The 20202-nt window shown below is 44.4% G+C and overlaps 2 protein-coding genes and 2 non-coding genes across 5 annotated transcripts; all 4 read right to left on the reverse strand.

The window, feature by feature from the left end:
• Positions 1 to 951: 951 nt before the first annotated feature.
• slc25a3a (solute carrier family 25 member 3a) lies at positions 952 to 6892 on the reverse strand. 2 transcript variants are annotated; one of them, XM_084701623.1, is made up of 8 exons: positions 6796 to 6892; positions 6140 to 6299; positions 4260 to 4387; positions 3370 to 3549; positions 2968 to 3149; positions 2358 to 2530; positions 1941 to 2051; positions 952 to 1431 (listed from the first exon to the last, which is right to left on the reverse strand). In XM_084701623.1, the coding sequence occupies exons 2-8, from the start codon at positions 6279 to 6281 to the stop codon at positions 1271 to 1273; spliced, it is 1077 nt and encodes a 358-aa protein (XP_084557749.1). In that variant the 5' UTR covers positions 6282 to 6299; positions 6796 to 6892; the 3' UTR covers positions 952 to 1270. The 2 variants fall into 2 exon arrangements, with proteins under 2 accessions (XP_084557749.1, XP_084557750.1); XM_084701624.1 differs by lacking the exon at positions 4260 to 4387 and adding an exon at positions 5107 to 5231.
• LOC146276427 (small nucleolar RNA SNORA53) lies at positions 1663 to 1882 on the reverse strand. Its single transcript, XR_014766176.1, has one exon. It is a non-coding gene; the product is annotated as a small nucleolar RNA SNORA53 (small nucleolar RNA).
• LOC146276428 (small nucleolar RNA SNORA53) lies at positions 2615 to 2834 on the reverse strand. Its single transcript, XR_014766175.1, has one exon. It is a non-coding gene; the product is annotated as a small nucleolar RNA SNORA53 (small nucleolar RNA).
• Positions 6893 to 7851: 959 nt separating the features above from the next.
• Positions 7852 to 20147, reverse strand: tmpoa (thymopoietin a). The gene is made up of 14 exons (XM_084701385.1): positions 19504 to 20147; positions 14080 to 14197; positions 13616 to 13765; positions 13363 to 13478; positions 12232 to 12423; positions 11661 to 11741; positions 11262 to 11516; positions 10692 to 10865; positions 10415 to 10504; positions 10275 to 10337; positions 9945 to 10145; positions 9536 to 9673; positions 9145 to 9245; positions 7852 to 8925 (listed from the first exon to the last, which is right to left on the reverse strand). The coding sequence occupies exons 1-14, from the start codon at positions 19732 to 19734 to the stop codon at positions 8511 to 8513; spliced, it is 2325 nt and encodes a 774-aa protein (XP_084557511.1). The 5' UTR covers positions 19735 to 20147; the 3' UTR covers positions 7852 to 8510.
• Between the last annotated feature and the right edge of the window lie 55 nt (positions 20148 to 20202).

The raw sequence follows: 20202 nt of genomic DNA on the forward strand, positions 1-20202 counted from the left end.
TAGGTACAATAGAGTAGTCAATGTCATACATAGTACCTTCTCATTCAGACAATCTCCAAACCTCATGATTAACACTGTGAGATTGAATGAAAACAAACCTATGACAGGCATTTCATCATCCACACATTTGAAATATACAATGCTTTATTCATCAGGTTGCTGCAGCAGAGGTTTCCTTTGTGTTATTCCTGTTTAAAAGCACACAATGATCACAGGTCACACAGAAATGGACTCCCATCTCACACACGCATCCCATTTCCCAGTATGCCGTTCCATTGTAAAAAAAAAAGAACGAAGAAATCCCAACCCAAACCTTTATTTCCAAACACCCAAATGGATTATAATGACAATTATTATACTGGGTAACAAAGGGGTCTGTTGAGACCCAATGGTAAAGCTACCTCTGAAGGTCATGTGACAGGCTAGTTCCATTAGTGTGTTCAGTCCTCCAGTGCCCTCAGGAAGTTCTGCTTATACACACACACACACAATACAGGTGCTCTGATAGGATGATGACGACCATCGTAGACAGAACCTCACATCCAGAGTTGCTCCATTTCCTGTTGATCTATAAAATAATGAAAACAATGTTTTGGGTCATCGCAATCTACTGTACCTTACCAGCACCTCTGAAAAGGGCTTCAAATACAAAATAGGACTGGCCGTGTGATTAAGATAAAAGGCTTATTTAAAAACATATTTTAAGAATGGACCTGTAAGAGTTATTGACATGTCTGTATTCCTTGGCACTGAAATCAAGCCTACTTTTAAACTCCCACATCCAAAATGTGAGTGTGCAGCTCCCTCCAATGGTTGGAAATAAACATGTAAAATAAAATACCTTTCACCTACTTTAGTTCATTTCTCTCAAGAGACGTTTTTATATCCAACAATAACCAGCCAAGGATCACGATAAAGTTGTGTGTAAAAAATGAAAAACAATACTGAATATCCAGGGAAGAAATCTTTAATATTTTGAATTTCCACATAACTAAAGACAGAATTTGATAAAACCAGACCATGTTTCTACATTATTTCATCCTGTCCCTTTCTTGGTTCTGGGGACAATCACACTCCCTTGCTTCCTCCTCCTCCTCCTCTTCTTCTTAAATATACATGAATTGCAGCTCTGGGCCCAGACAGGCCTACGGGAGCAGTGGGAACATAAATATAGAAAACAGAGCAGTGTGCTGCCAGGGTGGGGGAGCTGACGTGAGATCACAAGAGACTGCTGCCTGGTGGAGGGGTGTTCCAGAGAGAGCGGAGGTCTCTACTCTGTGAGGCCCAGCTTCTTCTTCAGGGACTCTGGCATCTCGGGGGGAGGGGGGCGGGGCAGGCGGAAGTAGACCTTGACGGAGTCGTAGATGAACCACTGCAGGGCTGTCAGGGTGCCGATCATGATGATACGGGCCACCAGACCCTTCCACACTCCTTGGAGACAAGATCATTGGGGAGAGAGTTAGGAGGGCGTGTGATATTACTCTGTGGTAAAAAGATAAGGTCATATATCACTCTCCACTGAATTAGAAAGAGTTGGTGAGAACTAGACTGCCTTAGGTCTGCGCTCAATTAGACATTATACACAATGTTGTGCTTTCAAACCAAGGCAGTCTTTAAAATCACACAGAACAGACATGATATTCGACGAGGCATTTCAAAAGATGTGTCCGCTCCCCAGCCTATCTGCCCTGGGAGAATCCTGCCAGTTAAACTGGTGGGTTGCCAGTGCAGTGGGGGGGCTGAGGAGCAGGTATACTGCTCTCACACGCCAATGACTCAAGCACCTCTAACTGTACAGCCAGGAAGCTGCTGAGGGAGTCAAGGCTGAGACTGCAGCCCCAGACCTGGAGCGCCCCCTAGAGGTGGATCTAAGGAGCGTGTCTGCTTTTTCACAGTGATGAATACAGTGATAATGGATGAGATGCAGTTGGAGTACTGACCTTTGGGGCCGAGCTTCTTGAGCACCCCAAATGCAGTGCTGCCACTCTCCTTGTTCAGGACAGACACCACAGAGTCAGCAGGGTGGGACACAATGGCACAGAACACACCAGCTGTAGAAGGGACAAAGGACACATTAGCACACACTAAGGAGCTGCCCTCAGCAGATTCAGTCTTTCCTTTTGATATCAAAAAGGGATTACTCCAGCTGTGTGTGTACAATTTAATAAATATTTTGGCTGTGGAGGGACATACCTAGTATGCTCAATGCTAGAAGTACCCTTTTATTATATCCTAATGGACAACGCTCAACAGTAATCTCTCCTCCCCTCTGAGTACATGTCTTGCTTTGTAAAGTATCGTCTTCCTGTAACACTACCACCTTGATTACGCTCCATGCAGTAGGCCGATGTACTCACCAATATAACCAGCTATGAATGTGACAATTAGCTGCTCTCCCTTGGTGCACTCGCTACGGGGCTTGGGCACGGCGTGCTTGTACAGCAGCTCCACGGTGCGCTCAAAGCAGGAGAACTTCATCATGGTGTAGGGGATCTGCCTCATCCAGAGGGGAACCACCCCCTTGTAGAACCTTGAAAGAGACGAAAGATTCCACCGCTATCAGGATGGTGAGTTATGATGAAGTCAAGTCATCTTGACAAATGTCACTTGTATGAGTGTCCGCTCCCCAGCCTATCTGCCCTGGGAGAATCCTGCCAGTTAAACTGGTGGGTTGCCAGTGCAGTGGGGGGGCTGAGGAGCAGGTATACTGCTCTCACACGCCAATGACTCAAGCACCTCTAACTGTACAGCCAGGAAGCTGCTGAGGGAGTCCAGGCTGAGACTGCAGCCCCAGACCTGGAGCGCCCCCTAGAGGTGGATCTAAGGAGCGTGTCTGCTTGTTCAAACTGACCGTACGGTCAGTACACTATACAAATAGCTTTAGAGAACCCCTCTACCTACTGGGCCTTCTTTCCTCAGAAAACCGCACCAGCCAGTGGGGTGAACGACAGAGGGGAATATACTCACGCCCATAGACCCTCCTCTGCGAACATCTTGGGAGCGCACTGTCTGAGGTTGTTGGCGTAGCCGGGCTTGGTCTGGATGCGCACTTTGCACGCCTCCATGGGAGCCAGGGCTATGTCAGCGAAGAACTCAGCGCTGGCGGAAGCCGCCAGGTACAGAGACGTCCTCCACAGATAGGTGTTTTCCTGGTAGGGGACAGACGGCAGAGGTCAAAAGGTGGCAAAAAGAAGGTCGCCATACACATTTCAACTAGGGTTTGATGATTTTGGGAATCCTTGACTTGTAGGCAAGGTATGTTTGGTTTGTGTTCCACAACATCCGTCTACAGGTTCATATCAACCCTGTCTTTTGGGAGGGGCGTATGTGTCTTCTCTCTACATTAGTTCCCCCTTCCCCATTTCTCACCTCTCCCAGCAGGTCACTGTAGAAGATCTTGAACATCTCGTAGAAGCCAAACTTGCAGAGTCCCTGCATGGAGTAGCCGATAAAGGTGGGGGCCCAGCCCTTGGCCAAGCCTCTGACACCATCCTCTTTCAGCGTGACGGCAAAGCCGTTCCCAATGCTCCGGTACTTGTCTGGGTCGACCTAGAGGGGCAGAGATGACTCCTTGAGGACAGAATCAACAGTGTTTAAACAGTGGGGCAGATCTGACTATGGGTCTATGAGGAGACTAGTGAATCAACCCAAATGTATATATGCTAAGGCAGTTATTCCCAACCCTGGTCCTTAGGGAACACCTGTCCTGCATGTTTAAGATGTTTCCCTACTCCAACAGACCTGATTCAAATGAATGGTCATAAGCAGGCTTCTGCAGAGCTGGATAACGACCCATTCATTTGAATCAGGTGTGTTGGAGTAGGGAAACATCTAAAACATACAGGACAGGTGTTCCCTGAAGACCAGGGTTGGGAAACACTGTGCTAAGGGTTTCATCATTTGTATGCTAAATTCTACATAAGCAACTATGTGTTAAGGCATTTCTTGGTATGATGGAAGTCTGCATCCATCATACATCTGCCAAATGACTAAATGTAAATAAGCTATGCATGTTAATTCCCCAGAACTACAAGTACCCACTTACTCAAACGTTTATCACCAGGGATAAGAGTCAACAACTTTCCAATCTATTCAGTAAAACCTTAAAATTGTTCTGGTTCATAATTGAGAAGTCAATTGGATTTTTCTTAACCTTTTAAAATCAAGTCTCGGGTGACCAAGGTTAAGGGCACCTTGATACATTTTCTGAATGGGATAGATGCCAGAAAGGAATGGACTCTACGGGCCACCGTACAAACCTGGAGCCGGCACTTGACAAGGTCGAGGGGTACGACAGCTGTGTGTGTTAAGCCGCAGCTCAGGATCCCCCCAAACCCACACAGGGCATAGTACTGGCTTGAGCCAAACTCACAGCTCACATCAGAGTCTGTATCAAAGGGGGAAACGACAAACGTGCACACATGCAGTCACATGCAACACAGGGACAAAATCACCACCATGCCTTCATTTGGGACACATCAAGGGTGAATCGTGATTTATGATTATTCACAAACAAAATCAGCATTCCATCTTCAGTGTAGGACTTGAAATCATAAGATTTAAGTTACATTAGTGTTTAGGAACACTAAGACATTATAAAACTACCCCAGACATCTATTGAACTAACTGATTTTCCCCAGTGATACTACAAAATAATTTCTAATGTATTCCAGATTACACTGACTGCTTATATTTTAAAGAGAGACATGAAAGCACACCTTTGACCAATGGAAAAGAGTGGTACTTGGATATAGTTATAATTGGCAATGTCAACGTTGCAGAAATATTTTCCCATTGTCCTCTCTGACCTTAACCTATGCAAGTCCTCAGCTGTGGATCAGGAGTGAGAGAAACGGGATGATAATGACAAGCTTCAGGCAGGATTATAAAACACACCGGGCAGAATCACACTTACCATGCTTTGGGGGTCATTAGATAAAACAAATCAAGTGATCAAGTGGACAATGACCAAAAAATATATAAAATAAGAGTCCCACCAAAAGTGGGACCGTTGACAAATTTCCCATGCAAATGAACGTGTCTCAAACACAGGTGGGTTTGGGTGAGAGGGGGGTTGTTTAATTGGCAACTCGCAAGACGACAGACCTGCATTCTGCATTTGACCAGATCAAGGGGCACAACGGCTGTGTGTGTTGTACCACAGCTTAGAATCCCACCAAAGCCACACAGGATCAAATACTTCTGGGAGCCGAACTCACAACTGTCTCCCTCTGAAGAAAAACAGGCAGTGGTACTTAATTTGTTATTTAGAATTCATAGAATGGTGATAAAACTAAATGGATCAGAGAGTATGCTTGACTTCTCTCTGAAGGTGAAGCCTTTATATTGTATCACAGGTCAAAAGGGTTGAAGTGAAGTGCACTTTACCAGTCACGTACTGTTATGCAACAGGTAACTGACTACCAGTACACCATCACACTACCTACCAGCAATTCAATGTTTAGCCTGAAAACAGGCAACCTAAGTATCAAGTTCTACCAAAATACAGTGGTTCAAGTTGTCTAATAAAAAACAACCTTCTGTTGAAAGTATTCAATAGTCCATTACTCACTCAAAATAGTTTTAGGTGTCAAATGTTAAAGTGCTTGCACACAGTACAGAAGACTTCAATAAGGATTCAGTTTCCTCCAATCTTAAATCTTCTGATGCATAAAACCTGTCAAACTACACTTGGCCTGCAGTGGATTCCGTAAATTTCAACAGACGTACACTAGGCTGCTAGTTAGGGGTCAGAGAACGCGGATTAGCCTACTCAACAACATCAATGTATTCTTTAACCTTGCCTTTGCTATCAGAGTCTAAATGTAGTCATCACCGTTCGTAAAATACGAACAAAATACAAGACCCAACGCGATCTTAATCATTCACCTACTGCAACGTAGTCAAAGGGGTTAGTTTGTCCTTCTGTGTCCTCCATACGTGTCTGGCTTAAGGCAAGGCCTAGTTAGCATAGCTTTTTCAAGTTACCGTTTTATTTTTAACTGCTAACAAACGGGTCCGGCAATAACACTTTTTCATCCACAACACAATTATACCTACACCACCTATACTTTATACACAAATCCTGATTACACTACTGTCACAATTTGTTGTAGAGGCCCGTCCATCCCAACCTTACCAGCCACTGCTGCGGCGGCGAGCCTTCGGTTCTGTCCATTTGCGGGCAGGCTCTGTTTAGGTTCCTCTACTTTTTGCAGGGAGAATAGCGGGGCACTGAATGGGTTAGCCCGGGCAAGCTGCGTTAGGACAGTCGGGTACATGATGTCCTGACTAGCGGGCTGCAGGAATGAAAAAAGAGCTAGCGTTAGCTAGTTAGCGTGGTGCTATGCTGCCACACCGCTTTAGTCGAAGGAAATAGCTGGCTCAGTCGTTCCCCCCACTGGAAGTGCACTGAATCAGATAGAACGTCACGTGGGGGGTGTGCTTTCAACTTGCTTTCTGCAAAGTCAAAATGTCAAAGAGACGCAAAAAGAAGAAAACAGTCTGCACCACAATTACATAGCCAAGTTTATAACAATCGTAAAATGTATCCTCGGTGAATATTCTGGCCTACTGTACTGAGCATTGCAGTCATATGGTAGCTAATAAACACACGATATGCTAACTCGCTAGCTGGCTGTAGTCAAGGTGGAATCATTGCTAATTCTTTTATTGAAATAATAAGTGAATAAAACACAGCTACGTGAGATGCATAGTCTTTGCTGCGTTTAAATATGCTAATACACATCCATACATTTTTGGAATATCTGATATTTGATGAAAATGTCCACTCACTCTCTTAATGTCTTAAAATGGCGCCTCCGCTTTACTGCAACCGCCGGCTCACAGAGACTGAATGACCTCGCGGTAAATCAATTTGTCCTTTCATGACGTCACTAGGAAAGTGGGAGAGTCTATTTGCTCTGTCCAATTACTAACAAGAACATTTTAACTTTCTTGCCCAATCATAAAATAGGACTACCATCGGCCTGCAAGCTAATTTACTCACCTCAATTTCCGAAACGGCAGTCCCCCAAAAAAACTCTAGCCACCGTGTATTAATGATTTGATTGTCGACAATTTGTTTCCCTATTGAACTGTCAAAGGAGCCATCATAAGTCAAGGACATAAGTGATGTGTTGCAATTAACTTAGAATCAAAATATAAAACCCCTTACAAGCAGGGGCAATTCAAGGATCAGACCTTTATGGGGGCTCAGCCCCCAATGCTTGCATAAGTGTGAAACCCCCTTGCTAATAAATCACTAATTTAACTAGATAAATGTTTTTTGCAAAATCTTGAACTACCAGCATAATGTGTCAACAATAAATAAACATTGTTTTAACACGCTAGAGCACTAAAACATATTTAAGATAATAATTATATTTTTTATTTATTATTATTATTTTTAGGGGTGCTGAGATTAAATTAAGGTGTGCTTGAGCACCCCTAAAGAGTCTAAAATCGCCACTGCTTACAAGCACACGTCACAGGGAACGTCACAAATGACCATAGGACTACACCTAAACCACCGTCAAATATAATCTTCTACATAACCATGGTGTGTGTCACTCGAGTAAGTAGATTACTTGGTATTTGGCCATGAGTGCTATTTCTAGCCGTTGTCTAGTAATCAGGCACAGAGCCACTCCTGATCAGTGTCAAGAACAGGCTGACAGTTTGTTACCTGTAACGTCATCCCCCCCACGTGAAGATCATTGGCAGTCAGATAAGTAGTGTCTGAGGTGGGATTATAAGAATCATGAAATTACTAATAAAAAGGTTATCAGATGGATTTCTAAAATGGTGAAATGAATCAAGCGATCAGCATAAGATCAAAACAACACAAGATTTTGAGAACAACAGTTTATTGAGAAGATAATTCATAATTTCTTACAATTAATACATACACAAGTAGACTACACTAGGACATCATTTCAAAATGTTTAAACAACAAGGTGGGTAGGGGTAGTAAGAGCTGTGTGTATGAGTAATAAACATCCTGCATTATTAATACACAGAGCAAAAAAGCAAATATAGCTGGTTTAAACTCTTAGGTTGGCCTGGATGCCGTTTTGGAGTTTATTACTCAGTTTCACCTTAGGTCATATCTCGTTAATAGGAGAAACTCACAAAGGCAAACCTGTAAAACACATTTGTAATTTCTCTCACTCGTCCAAACATATCTAAATCACACAGTCACACCCATACCATGCAGATTCAGGTAAAAAAAATAATTGTTTAAAGCAAATTAATAACTTCATGGAGGCCTTTGTTTTGGCATATTAAATGGCTTTCTCTCGGCGCCAAAGGACAAAACAAGGTAGGTGTGACAAAACCAGAACAAAACTGTCTTTTTATATTGTGTATGTGCGGATATTCAAGAGGTGTTAATACAGGTGTAGGTCCATACTGTTGCCTTAAAAACTGATAGTGAAATGAAAAACGATGAAAACAGAGGCAAACAAAAGACACAGAAGGAGTGAAGAGGATGATGGCGAAGAGTTGGCTCACTTGCTGGGGACGTCTGCCGTACTGTCACTTCCGACCTGGGCGGAGCCTGAGGAGGAGGAGCCTCCAAAGGGACTGATGGCATTGGTCTCCATAGCCTGGTAGACAAAGAACAGGAAGCCGGCCAGAGCGCTGAGCAGCAGCAGCTGCAGCCACATGGACAGGCCTCGCCGTGCCTTGGGCTGGACAGCGGGGGGCGCCACTGCTGCAGACACCAGCCTGGAGGAGGAGAAGGAGGGGGAGGAGAAGGAAGGGGGTGGGGGGGGCAGGGAGGTGACTCTGTGGACCACATGACTCTCTCTGTAGGAGGAGGTAGTCTCTCTAGGAGAGTGCAGGAGGGAGTTCTCCAACCACAGGTCACTGGACTTGAGGGGTCGTCCGGCTGCACCACGGATGGGTTGTCGACAGGTGGCGCTAGAGAGCGTGAGAGAGAGGTGGCGGGGTGGGATAGAAAGCAAGGACATTTTTTGGCACCTTCAAGTAACATTCCACACTTGTGAGTTATCCATCTGTAAGATTGGAACTACAAGGAATCCTGCTTTTGAGAACTGCCCAGACAGAGACTAGCAGTGGGGCTTCAACATGGCAACTTTGGGGGTTATGTGTAGTTGTGCAGGCGTGCTTGTGTCTTACTTGATTCCTGTTGGCGTGTTGACGTTGTTGGGGAACATCTCCTTGAGAAGGTCTCCTTCGTCCCTTCTGGAGGTCTGGTCTCCAGCTGCTATCTTCTCTACCTACAACACATGCGTCATGGAGTCAAGACATTTTTAGAGGCAGGTTGTCATATGCTGCTAGACACCCATTTGCTAACATTAGCATGTCAAAGTGACCACCACTGTAGAAGTGCCTGGATCTGACTGAAGAAAAGTTGTGAGATCATCCCCATTTTCCTCCAAGCAACACCTTGTGAGTAATACACTGACCGACCAAGCCACCTGGTCTTGGTGAAAGGCCCAGAACTAATTTTCCAGTGACCATGAGAGACCAAGATGAATGGTATTGTTCTGCAGAGCTCAATGGATACCTCTCCTAGCCCTGGGTCCTTGGACAGAAGGGAGACCCCACCACACCTCCTGACTGGGGTGACAGTGGACGGCAGGATGAGGGGGATCTTCGAATGTCTCCCCTTGGGCAGAGGCACATCTGTAGACTCATGCTGATCCTGCTCAGAGAGGTGTGTGTGTGTGTGTGTAAACCCATAAGCCATGGGGTGAGAGGTTAGTCCCCATACTTCAGCTGTCATGCAACTGTCAGTTCATCAACACACACTGAACAGCTGCTTTCATTCATCCTATGCCACACACACACAGCACCATTTATAATCAGTCGGACATGTGTTCATAACTATACCAGGTGTGAGATTACATTTAATCACCTTCAGACACAGCAGTGCAACCCTAACCAGCCATCGTGAGGGGAAAACAAAACTGTACCAAAGACAAAAGTTCATCTGGTGAATTAAACTGGGCAAAGCCAGCTTGAGCAGAGAGCTGTGTGGGGAGTGGGGTGGAGGAGATATGGCCCACAGGACTGAAGCAGAAGGCCCCTGGGTCTCCTCTGGTTTGGGGCCAGGCAGAGGGCTTGGAGGTCAGGCCAACCAAGAGGGGAGAGACCTCTTGAGGAAAAACCTTGTACTTGGATAGGAGTAGACTTGATCAGTACAATAGTTTATCTCTGAAACATAAATGACTCATCTGCATTTAACAAGTTTTTTTTCCCATATTGGGGACTTTTGGGCGGGTATGTTAAGAAGGTCTACCAACCGAAGCTAGTCGTTGGGGTCTTGTGCTCTTCCCTACAGGAGCATCAACACTCTGGTCAGGATCCTGAGATGACCAGAGATGAAATGTCAAATGTTGGAGTTTTGCGTTCAGTAGTGTCGAGTCAATACCAAGATTCTAACCTGAATCAAGGCAGTGTTGAGCAAGGAGACTGGCGAAGGAGAAGCAGCCTGGATCGGCGTAAGAGGGAGACAGACATCCTCTTCACTGGGCTTAGAGTCAATAAATCAATACACAGTCAGAAATATCCCCAGTCCCTTCTCACAGTTCGTACTAAAAACAAACTATTAGATGAGTTCTTTTCAGAGCTAGATTTAGCCTAAACCGTAACCATGTACCACAACGTGACCAGTAATCGTCTGGCTAACCATCACCCAGTGAGTGTGTGAGAGAGAACACCTTCCAGTTGGGTTGCCAGGTGGGGACACAGTGGGTACTGTCAGGGGCTCTGTGGTCCTGGGGAGGCCTGTGGAGGTGGATCCTCCCTGAGGGGCCTCCAGGTTTGAGGCCAGCCGACCCCTCAGTGACAGAGGAGAGCAGGACTGGCTCAGCCTCAGAGGTGGGCTGAAGGAGCTATAACAGGAGACACACCACACCATGGACAGTCATCTAGAGCTGTGGCCTCTTCAACCCTGGTCCCTGGGGGCCCACTTTCCTACTGCATGTTTCAAATGTTTCCCACACACCCGATTCAAACGATTAGGTGTGTTGGAGCAGAGAAACATCTAAAACATACAGGAAAGTGGGGCCAGAAACCTATACTAGCTGAAAACAGGGTTCAAGGAAATATAACCACTTCAGCAGTGTTACTAATATAGATTTCCATTCAAAAACAAAGTAAGCCTATGCTTTACTGTGAGGTTGAGACTACTTATGCGAGTACCAACTCAATTAAAAACCACCTATGTCCATGAAACCCAGTGCCCCACCATCCCAGGTTTGCCATATCACTAGAGCAGCTGGAGCTACCTGCATCCCTTTAGGGGAGTGTGAGGGGCTGTCAGTCCTGACCAGGTAGACAGCACTAGTGGACCGGGGCTGGGAAATGGCTTTGGGCTTTAGCAGCGGAAGGGACTGCCTCTTCTGTTGGGTCTTAACTGCCGTCTTGGGCTTGGGTAGGGAAGAAGACTGGGCCGGCAGTTTGGTTTTGGAAGAACCATGCAACAAGGGATGGGTTTTATCTGGCAGGTCAGCCAACAGAGGTCTGGGTTCATTAGGGATTCCCTGGAACAGTACAGAGGAAGGCAGAAAGGGGACGAGTAGTAGTATGGAGCTGCTGAACTGGCAGCCAATCAGCACAGCGCTGGAAGTTGTGTTGTGATCGTCGTGAAGGGCACATGATGAGAGGCTGACAAGAGGAGGAGGTACCTCGGGCTTGGCATGTCGGGGTGTGGTATGAAGGGCTGGAGGGGGAGGAGCCACCTCAGCTGCAGAGAACTCTGATAGGTCCTGGTGTTTTCGTGGGACAAGGAGGAGGTAGTCATGGAGACAATGACAACACTAATCACAAATACAAACTCAAACCACAGGAGGCCTGTTCCATAATGCGCACTACAAAAAGAGACTTGAAGGAACCTAACAAATCGGTTTCTTTGAGGTCACATTAACTAACATCTAGGTTGCCATCTTAGCGTTGTATAATACATTTAAGCATCATGAGCTTGTTGAATTGCTTCATGGAACCAAATCAATTAGCCTGGCTTATTTGGTAAACTCGCTTTATGAATCAGGGCCCAAAATGATGCAACACAAACACAGCCCACATTACTAAAGCCACATAGCCATTCAAACCTGTGAACTGAACCCATTACACATTTGCATGCATCTTCACAGGTACAACTGAGCTATCAGACCGCATGTAAGATGTTCTTGTGAGAACCAGTGCTGAATCTAACCAGTGTGCCACAGTGAAGTGTCATGCAAAGTAGCTAACTGCCACCTCCAGTGCACACCCCCATGGTGGCTCCCAGAGAGAGGAGGATAGCGTTACAGTCTCCTCGCTGACAGCTGTTGTCTGGTCTACTCGAAAAGATGTCCTCCTCGCCCTTCTCTTTATGTTCAGAACCGGCTGGGCTTCCTCCAGATCACCCACATCATCCTCCTCATCTTCATCAAACGACTGTTCATTCGTCTAGACACACACGTGCACGCACACACACACAAAAAACACACACCAAAATTCTGCATTCCTCCACACACACGTGTAGTTGGCTCGCACACAATCCCTTCCATCTGGTTATCATTTTCACTGACAAAAGGTGCCAGTTTTATACATGCCCTATTTGACCACCAGGAGGCGCACTCTGCAGTCACATGAGGAGGAGGATTTCTCGTGAAGGCCTTAAAACCACGTGCCAGAACACAGTCTTGACCATCATACTGACCTGGCACATTACATTTCAGTCTTTGTCGTGGGATGCCTACATTTAGGTGATTTATTGCCTGATAAAATTTGTTCAAATGTTTGTAACCAAGGCACTTTTGGTTTCAGTTTGTCTCAAGAGATTGTGACCAGGAATGCAACAGTAATGACAGGCCTGCTTCCTGGCTGAGCTTGGATTGTGGTGATCACATGATTGGGGGAGGGGCAGAACTAAGGCAGAAAAGGAAGAAAGAGTGAGGAGACAAATCAGGGACTGCAACTGGACAGGAAGAGAAAGAGAGGGAGAAAGAGGGGGAGAAAGAGAGGGGGAATCCATGCAGCAGCTAAAGGAAAACAAGCTAATCCAAGTCATGTGGTCCCTCTTGAAGTCCAAGCCTGTTGCTCTTATTCCCTGACAGTGAGAGAACAGGCTAGAGAACGACAATGAATAAGTGCATGAAGGCATCAAGTTCGACAATGGTAATTTCTGCTAAAGGTATTTAACAAAACACAAACTCTGGTTTGATCAGGTCTTGTTTGGGACACAATACAGAATTTCAGACAACCTATTTTACCAACCAGAGCAGGTTAAGAGACCAGATCCACCAAACTCACATACTCTGGAACTATAAACCATAAGCTTTAAATAACTGGTGCGTTTTGCTCATGTTTGTCACAACAACACATGGCACTGAGAAAGGAGCTCACTCTGTTGTGCTGGCTGCTGCGAGTCCTGGTGGTGACAGGGGTCTTCCCTCTGCTCCTCACCGGCCTCTCCACCACTGGGACTGGGACAGGCTCTGGCTCTGGAGCTGGCGTCTCCTCTGACAGCCAGGGAAACATCCACAGTCAAGAGGCATAAGTTCAGATTCAGATACAACAGTAGAGACTATTTTGAAATGATATAAAAAGGTCGTTTCACAACAATCAGCACAGAGTAATGATTGTTGACGTCTCTCACCCTCCTCCTTATCACTGTAGCGGTCTGAGTCAGAGTTGCCATTGTGGTTGCTGTCGATCTCCGTCACCACAGGTGGCGTTACCACCAGCTCGGGGGGGCCCTGGTCAAGAAGCTTCTGTAGTTTCCTCTCATACAGCTTACGGGTGGAGGCTAGAGGAACACCAGGCCAAACATCAGTGCATGAAGGACACTCGTCACCAGAAACACATAGCTGCTTCTAAATGAACGATTGCTGCCCCGCCCCCCTTCTTGTCTTTTAAATGAAATATTACAGTTTCTAAGCAAGACTCAACAATGATGAGCACTGCTTCCGCTGCTAGTACCTAGCTCTGTTTCTGACTGCTAGAGACAGAGACAGAGAGAGAGACAGAGAGAGAGACAGAGAGAGAGACAGAGAGAGAGACAGAGAGAGAGACAGAGAGAGAGACAGAGAGAGAGACAGAGAGCTGTTGTCGGTGCCTCACCCACGATAGGCCCTGCGTTGACTCCATACTTCAGCAGCTCGTCCTTCAGACCCTCGCTGGTTAGCTCTGTCACGTCCAGGTCTTCTGGAGAGGGCTTGTCAGTCTTCCTGGTAGCTTTCTATTGGAGCAGGGAAGAAAGGTCAAATGTCAACCTCTATTTACTTTCAAATTCCATTGCGACTTGATAACATTTGTCTTGCATTCATCTCGTTTGTGAGAAAGGCAAATAAAAGACATTCTGAACAAGATGGCACTTGAAAAGGATTGAGACAGCATTTCACATCAAACAACTGGAATAACCAGACGTTGACCTTCTAGCGTAGATTTCACAGCGTTAAGGAAAGGTTTGCCTTGTCTTTAGAGTAGTAGTGTGCTTACGAAACTCTAAAGGCCTCTGATAGAGACCTTTCACCTGCTAAGCAGGTTTTGTATCACATACAGTGCGTGGATTGTGTTATTTTTGTCCCGTGGCCTCGCACATTGTAATCAAATCCTATCATGTTCAACGAGGTGAATGTGCTATGTGGTTTTGAGATGGATAACATTCCTTTAAATGAAAGGTACTCATCTGTGCTACGACCTCAGTTATTATATCTGGTCTAGATACAAAAAGTGCTTCAGGAGAACTTAACAAAGTGTCACCACCGTACATCCTACTTAACTCATCACAGCTGACATTCTCAAAAGAGTGGCTGTTTAACCTACAGTGAATTTCCCCATCATGCAATGCAAACAAACTAATAATTACACACACGCACATCCACATTCCTCAGGGCATTGTGCCTTTGAAGGATGATATGCGGGTTCCTTCCTGCCCCCCAAACCATGGGAACACACAGCTTTAGGGATAAAGAACAATAACAGAAGTTGTAGTAGTAGTAGTAGTAGTAGTAGTAGTAGTAGTAGTAGTAGTAGTAGTAGTAGTAGTAGTAGTAGTAGTAGTAGTAGTAGTAGTAGTAGTAGTAGTAGTAGTAGTAGTAGTAGTAGTAGTAGTAGTAGTAGTAGTAGTAGTAGTAGTAGTAGTAGTAGTAGTAGTAGTAGTAGTAGTAGTAGTAGTAGTAGTAGTAGTAGTAGTAGTAGTAGTAGTAGTAGTAGTAGTAGTAGTAGTAGTAGTAGTAGTAGTAGTAGTAGTAGTAGTAGTAGTAGTAGTAGTAGTAGTAGTAGTAGTAGTAGTAGTAGTAGTAGTAGTAGTAGTAGTAGTAGTAGTAGTAGTAGTAGTAGTAGTAGTAGTAGTAGTAGTAGTAGTAGTAGTAGTAGTAGTAGTAGTAGTAGTAGTAGTAGTAGTAGTAGTAGTAGTAGTAGTAGTAGTAGTAGTAGTAGTAGTAGTAGTAGTAGTAGTAGTAGTAGTAGTAGTAGTAGTAGTAGTAGTAGTAGTAGTAGTAGTAGTAGTAGTAGTAGTAGTAGTAGTAGTAGTAGTAGTAGTAGTAGTAGTAGTAGTAGTAGTAGTAGTAGTAGTAGTAGTAGTAGTAGTAGTAGTAGTAGTAGTAGTAGTAGTAGTAGTAGTAGTAGTAGTAGTAGTAGTAGTAGTAGTAGTAGTAGTAGTAGTAGTAGTAGTAGTAGTAGTAGTAGTAGTAGTAGTAGTAGTAGTAGTAGTAGTAGTAGTAGTAGTAGTAGTAGTAGTAGTAGTAGTAGTAGTAGTAGTAGTAGTAGTAGTAGTAGTAGTAGTAGTAGTAGTAGTAGTAGTAGTAGTAGTAGTAGTAGTAGTAGTAGTAGTAGTAGTAGTAGTAGTAGTAGTAGTAGTAGTAGTAGTAGTAGTAGTAGTAGTAGTAGTAGTAGTAGTAGTAGTAGTAGTAGTAGTAGTAGTAGTAGTAGTAGTAGTAGTAGTAGTAGTAGTAGTAGTAGTAGTAGTAGTAGTAGTAGTAGTAGTAGTAGTAGTAGTAGTAGTAGTAGTAGTAGTAGTAGTAGTAGTAGTAGTAGTAGTAGTAGTAGTAGTAGTAGTAGTAGTAGTAGTAGTAGTAGTAGTAGTAGTAGTAGTAGTAGTAGTAGTAGTAGTAGTAGTAGTAGTAGTAGTAGTAGTAGTAGTAGTAGTAGTAGTAGTAGTAGTAGTAGTAGTAGTAGTAGTAGTAGTAGTAGTAGTAGTAGTAGTAGTAGTAGTAGTAGTAGTAGTAGTAGTAGTAGTAGTAGTAGTAGTAGTAGTAGTAGTAGTAGTAGTAGTAGTAGTAGTAGTAGTAGTAGTAGTAGTAGTAGTAGTAGTAGTAGTAGTAGTAGTAGTAGTAGTAGTAGTAGTAGTAGTAGTAGTAGTAGTAGTAGTAGTAGTAGTAGTAGTAGTAGTAGTAGTAGTAGTAGTAGTAGTAGTAGTAGTAGTAGTAGTAGTAGTAGTAGTAGTAGTAGTAGTAGTAGTAGTAGTAGTAGTAGTAGTAGTAGTAGTAGTAGTAGTAGTAGTAGTAGTAGTAGTAGTAGTAGTAGTAGTAGTAGTAGTAGTAGTAGTAGTAGTAGTAGTAGTAGTAGTAGTAGTAGTAGTAGTAGTAGTAGTAGTAGTAGTAGTAGTAGTAGTAGTAGTAGTAGTAGTAGTAGTAGTAGTAGTAGTAGTAGTAGTAGTAGTAGTAGTAGTAGTAGTAGTAGTAGTAGTAGTAGTAGTAGTAGTAGTAGTAGTAGTAGTAGTAGTAGTAGTAGTAGTAGTAGTAGTAGTAGTAGTAGTAGTAGTAGTAGTAGTGTCGACTCAAAGTCAGCTCATCAAAGACAGTAGCCATAATGACAAGCTGGCCCTTCCCCAGCCTACAGGAAATTACAAAATCTTTGAAGTTGAACTCCTCCTCTGAGGTAACTGTCTGAAGTAAACCTGCATTATGGTGTTCTGGAGTGCTGCCTGGTTCCTTTTAGCCTGACGTTGTCATACTCATAATTCTAGTCAGAATGTGTTTCTGAAACCGCTCCGTTGGGCTGTGAGTATGGGGCGTGTTTCAAATGAACCCGGAAAAAATGCCTCTTGGCTAAATTGGATAGACCTACAACCAATCAGAGCAACATAGTATGTTGTTTTTTGAAAACAAATTCAACCCAAGCGCTCTTTGGTGACGTGGTTGATTACGTTACTGTTGATGATCTGTCCATCATTGTATAAAGCCCGCCCTGACAATTTGATGGTTTGAACAGCTCCTGTTCGGACATACTTTTTCCCAAAACTAGCGATTCCAGACCCAACTTCCCGACCAATTTTTTTGTGGGTGGGGCCAAGTTGGGCTGGCAGCCAGGCTAGGTTCCTTTAGCACACAGCCAGAAGTCTGTCTGCCTTACAACAATCAGTCTGCCAAGAAAACCACCTGTTGACCTGCTATCCACGACCGTACAGACAACCAGAGGGGAGACAGGCTTTACGTAACACGTTTTCGCAGCAAAGTGGCAGAAACATGCAGAGGACATTGTGAGGTATAAGTCGGGAACTGACATTCCTGCTGGCTGGAGCTATAAGCCATGGCTGCTCATGTCACACACAACATGTGATGTGATCAAGGAGGTTGTGAAAAGGGAGGAAGAGGGAGGAGCTATGCCTGGAACAAATACGAGTGGTGGGAGACAGGGTTGAGAATCCTGGACAGTGAGTCTCCTACTACTTACGCCTCACAGAAGGTTCTCTGTTGGGGATAGTTTGGAGCAAAGCCCAAAGATTTCCAAATGACAGCATTCCAAGAGGAGGGGAAAACACTCCACACTCCTCCTCCCTGACCACACCCTTACATTTAACAGGCATATTTGGCCACTGAGCTCACGGCTAGGGCCCAGAGCCTGGCCAATCAGGGTTTCTCTGGCTGAGAAGGACTCCACATAGAGTAAGCATATAGAACACCAATGTAGAGTTAAACAACATGGATTAGAGTGATTGTGTGACTGTCTGGTTTCCTGTAATGCTTTGACAATGACTGTATATCGTTCCTTCTGGCAAAGCCAGCAGCGGTGAGTTAGTGACCTAATTGGGAATCGAGTGATTCCCTGTGTTCAGAAGCAACAACGGATGCCAGTCAATTACGGGGCGGTATTTCTGGTTAACCATAATGTATATGGTGAACACACCATTTCATATTTGGGGTTGCTATGACCACAAAAAGATAAACACTTTACACCAAAAGCCCAACAATGGCAGGAAACCAAGTAGGCTACTTCAAACTGCCCTGTTTTTGATGGCTGGAAATCCACATTCAGGGTTGTGTGTGTGTGTGCCAGCTGTAAAGGTTTCCATGAAATCCTCTATGACCTTTATCACCCCGCTAGGCTGTAACCACAGACACATGCCAGTGTGAGTTTACAAAAGAACAACATAGGAACTGCTCCAGTAAAAAAGAAAAAATGAGCCCACTTAAAGAAACGATTGCATGAGTCTGAGCACACATTCCTCTTCCTGGGAAAGTATTTCCTCAATAAAGAGACCAAACCCAGTAGGAAAACAGCTCCATCCGCACCAGAACTTCTCCCTCCACATCCCCTTCATCCACCTTCTTGGATCCACCACTTCCATGCATTCCTGCACTGGGCCCAGGTCCAATATTCTGGTCTGGGAGAGAGTACTGTCAAGAGTGATATTAACTACAAAGCTTTGGCCTTGCTTTTCTAACCCACCCACCTCCACCCCCTCTCACGTCAATATTCATCTACTACACGGGTGGAAATGGACACATATGTGCAAACCTTTGTTGGTGTATGTTCACACCTTTCAATAACCTAAATACCTGAAGCTTCTATGAAACAAACAGAAGTGACCAGAACTTGGCTGGGTAAATGTTTAAATGTTAAGCAGGCAAGACATGACGTTTGAGATGCATAAATATTGGTGAGTTTGATCCTGACAATAGCGTTTTAACCGTAAACAGCAACTAATGCACAAAAGAGCCGTCGGTGTTTTTTTCTGACGTCAACGTTGTTGATAGACGTACAGTTGCCACCAGTCTGGCATTGCCTTCGCAATGCCTGTCCCTGACTTCCTGAAACCGGCCTAAACGGGCTGGTGTTAAATTGACATCGGGCAGAAGGAAACACCCATCCCATTATGACTATATCTGTCACTGGCTTAGCGAAGTTACAGACTTACTGAACAAAAACATGTAGCACTGTTTAGAATTTTTAAGCGACATTCATTTAACTTTAAATGTGTTTCCACAACTGAAATGTAACGACTGCAGCTTAAGCACTCAGCTGTGCCAATAATGAGGATTCACATAACTTTTAAGCGGGAAACTTAATGCTAATGTTGATAATGCCACTTCGAGCTTCTTTAAAAGTATACGTATTTCAGAAATGGGACATAAGTTTAGATGCTAGAAACAAAATGCATTTAATAAAAACAACAAAGCAAAAACACGACGGCTGCACCACAAAAGTGCACCACATTTATGGAAGTTGCAGCAACATATCACTCTCTATTCATAGTTACTTCGAAAGAGACACCGGCGTTGCATGTAATTCACACGTGTATAAAACCAAACAAACTCTCACCCTGCCCGAGCGACTTTTGTTGGATACTACTGGCGTTGGCAACTCCTCATCACTGGAGAAAGCGTCTAGGGTAACGTTCTTCTTGTTCTGCACGGTCAAGCTTTTCAGATACAGCTGCACATAAACATCCTTTCTTTGATCCCCGCTCGGAAGAGCCACATTGTTGGCCAACAGCTCGCTCTTGAGTTTGTCTTTAGTGAGAACAGACGGGTCCTCGAGATACTCCGGCATGTCTGTTAATTGTGGAAAAATAATTCTCGCTGCTTCGGACAACAAAATGAGTACTGGGTTCTCTTTATGCAGCTAATCAGCTAACCAGCGCCTCTTGTCGGATATACAAAGCAAAAACCAAACTGCTCGTCAAAATTGGTGTGGTAGCAATCCAGTGAGTTGTTTTAATAGGTTCTAGTTGGTCCAAAATCCTTGTTGAAAGACAAGTTAAATAGAAGAAATGAAGTACTCCCTACGAGTGTGTAAGTGGTACTGCTACCATAGCCAGTAATAGACAAAACACCGGCCCGCTGCCAGTGATGATGAGGGAAGGTGGTGAGCAAACTGAGAACCACCATCCTGTGAAAGCTGCCTCTATTGGACCGAAGCGGCAGAAACACATTTTACCATTGGTGGAACTAGGCTACATGCTAATATGTTGTACAAGCAATCGGTGTGAGGCATATGATTTCTGAGCAAAGATTCTAA

Source organism: Hypomesus nipponensis, chromosome 7 (genome assembly GCF_054491055.1).
Source record: "Hypomesus nipponensis isolate SF chromosome 7, ASM5449105v1, whole genome shotgun sequence".
Lineage (NCBI taxonomy): Eukaryota > Metazoa > Chordata > Actinopteri > Osmeriformes > Osmeridae > Hypomesus > Hypomesus nipponensis.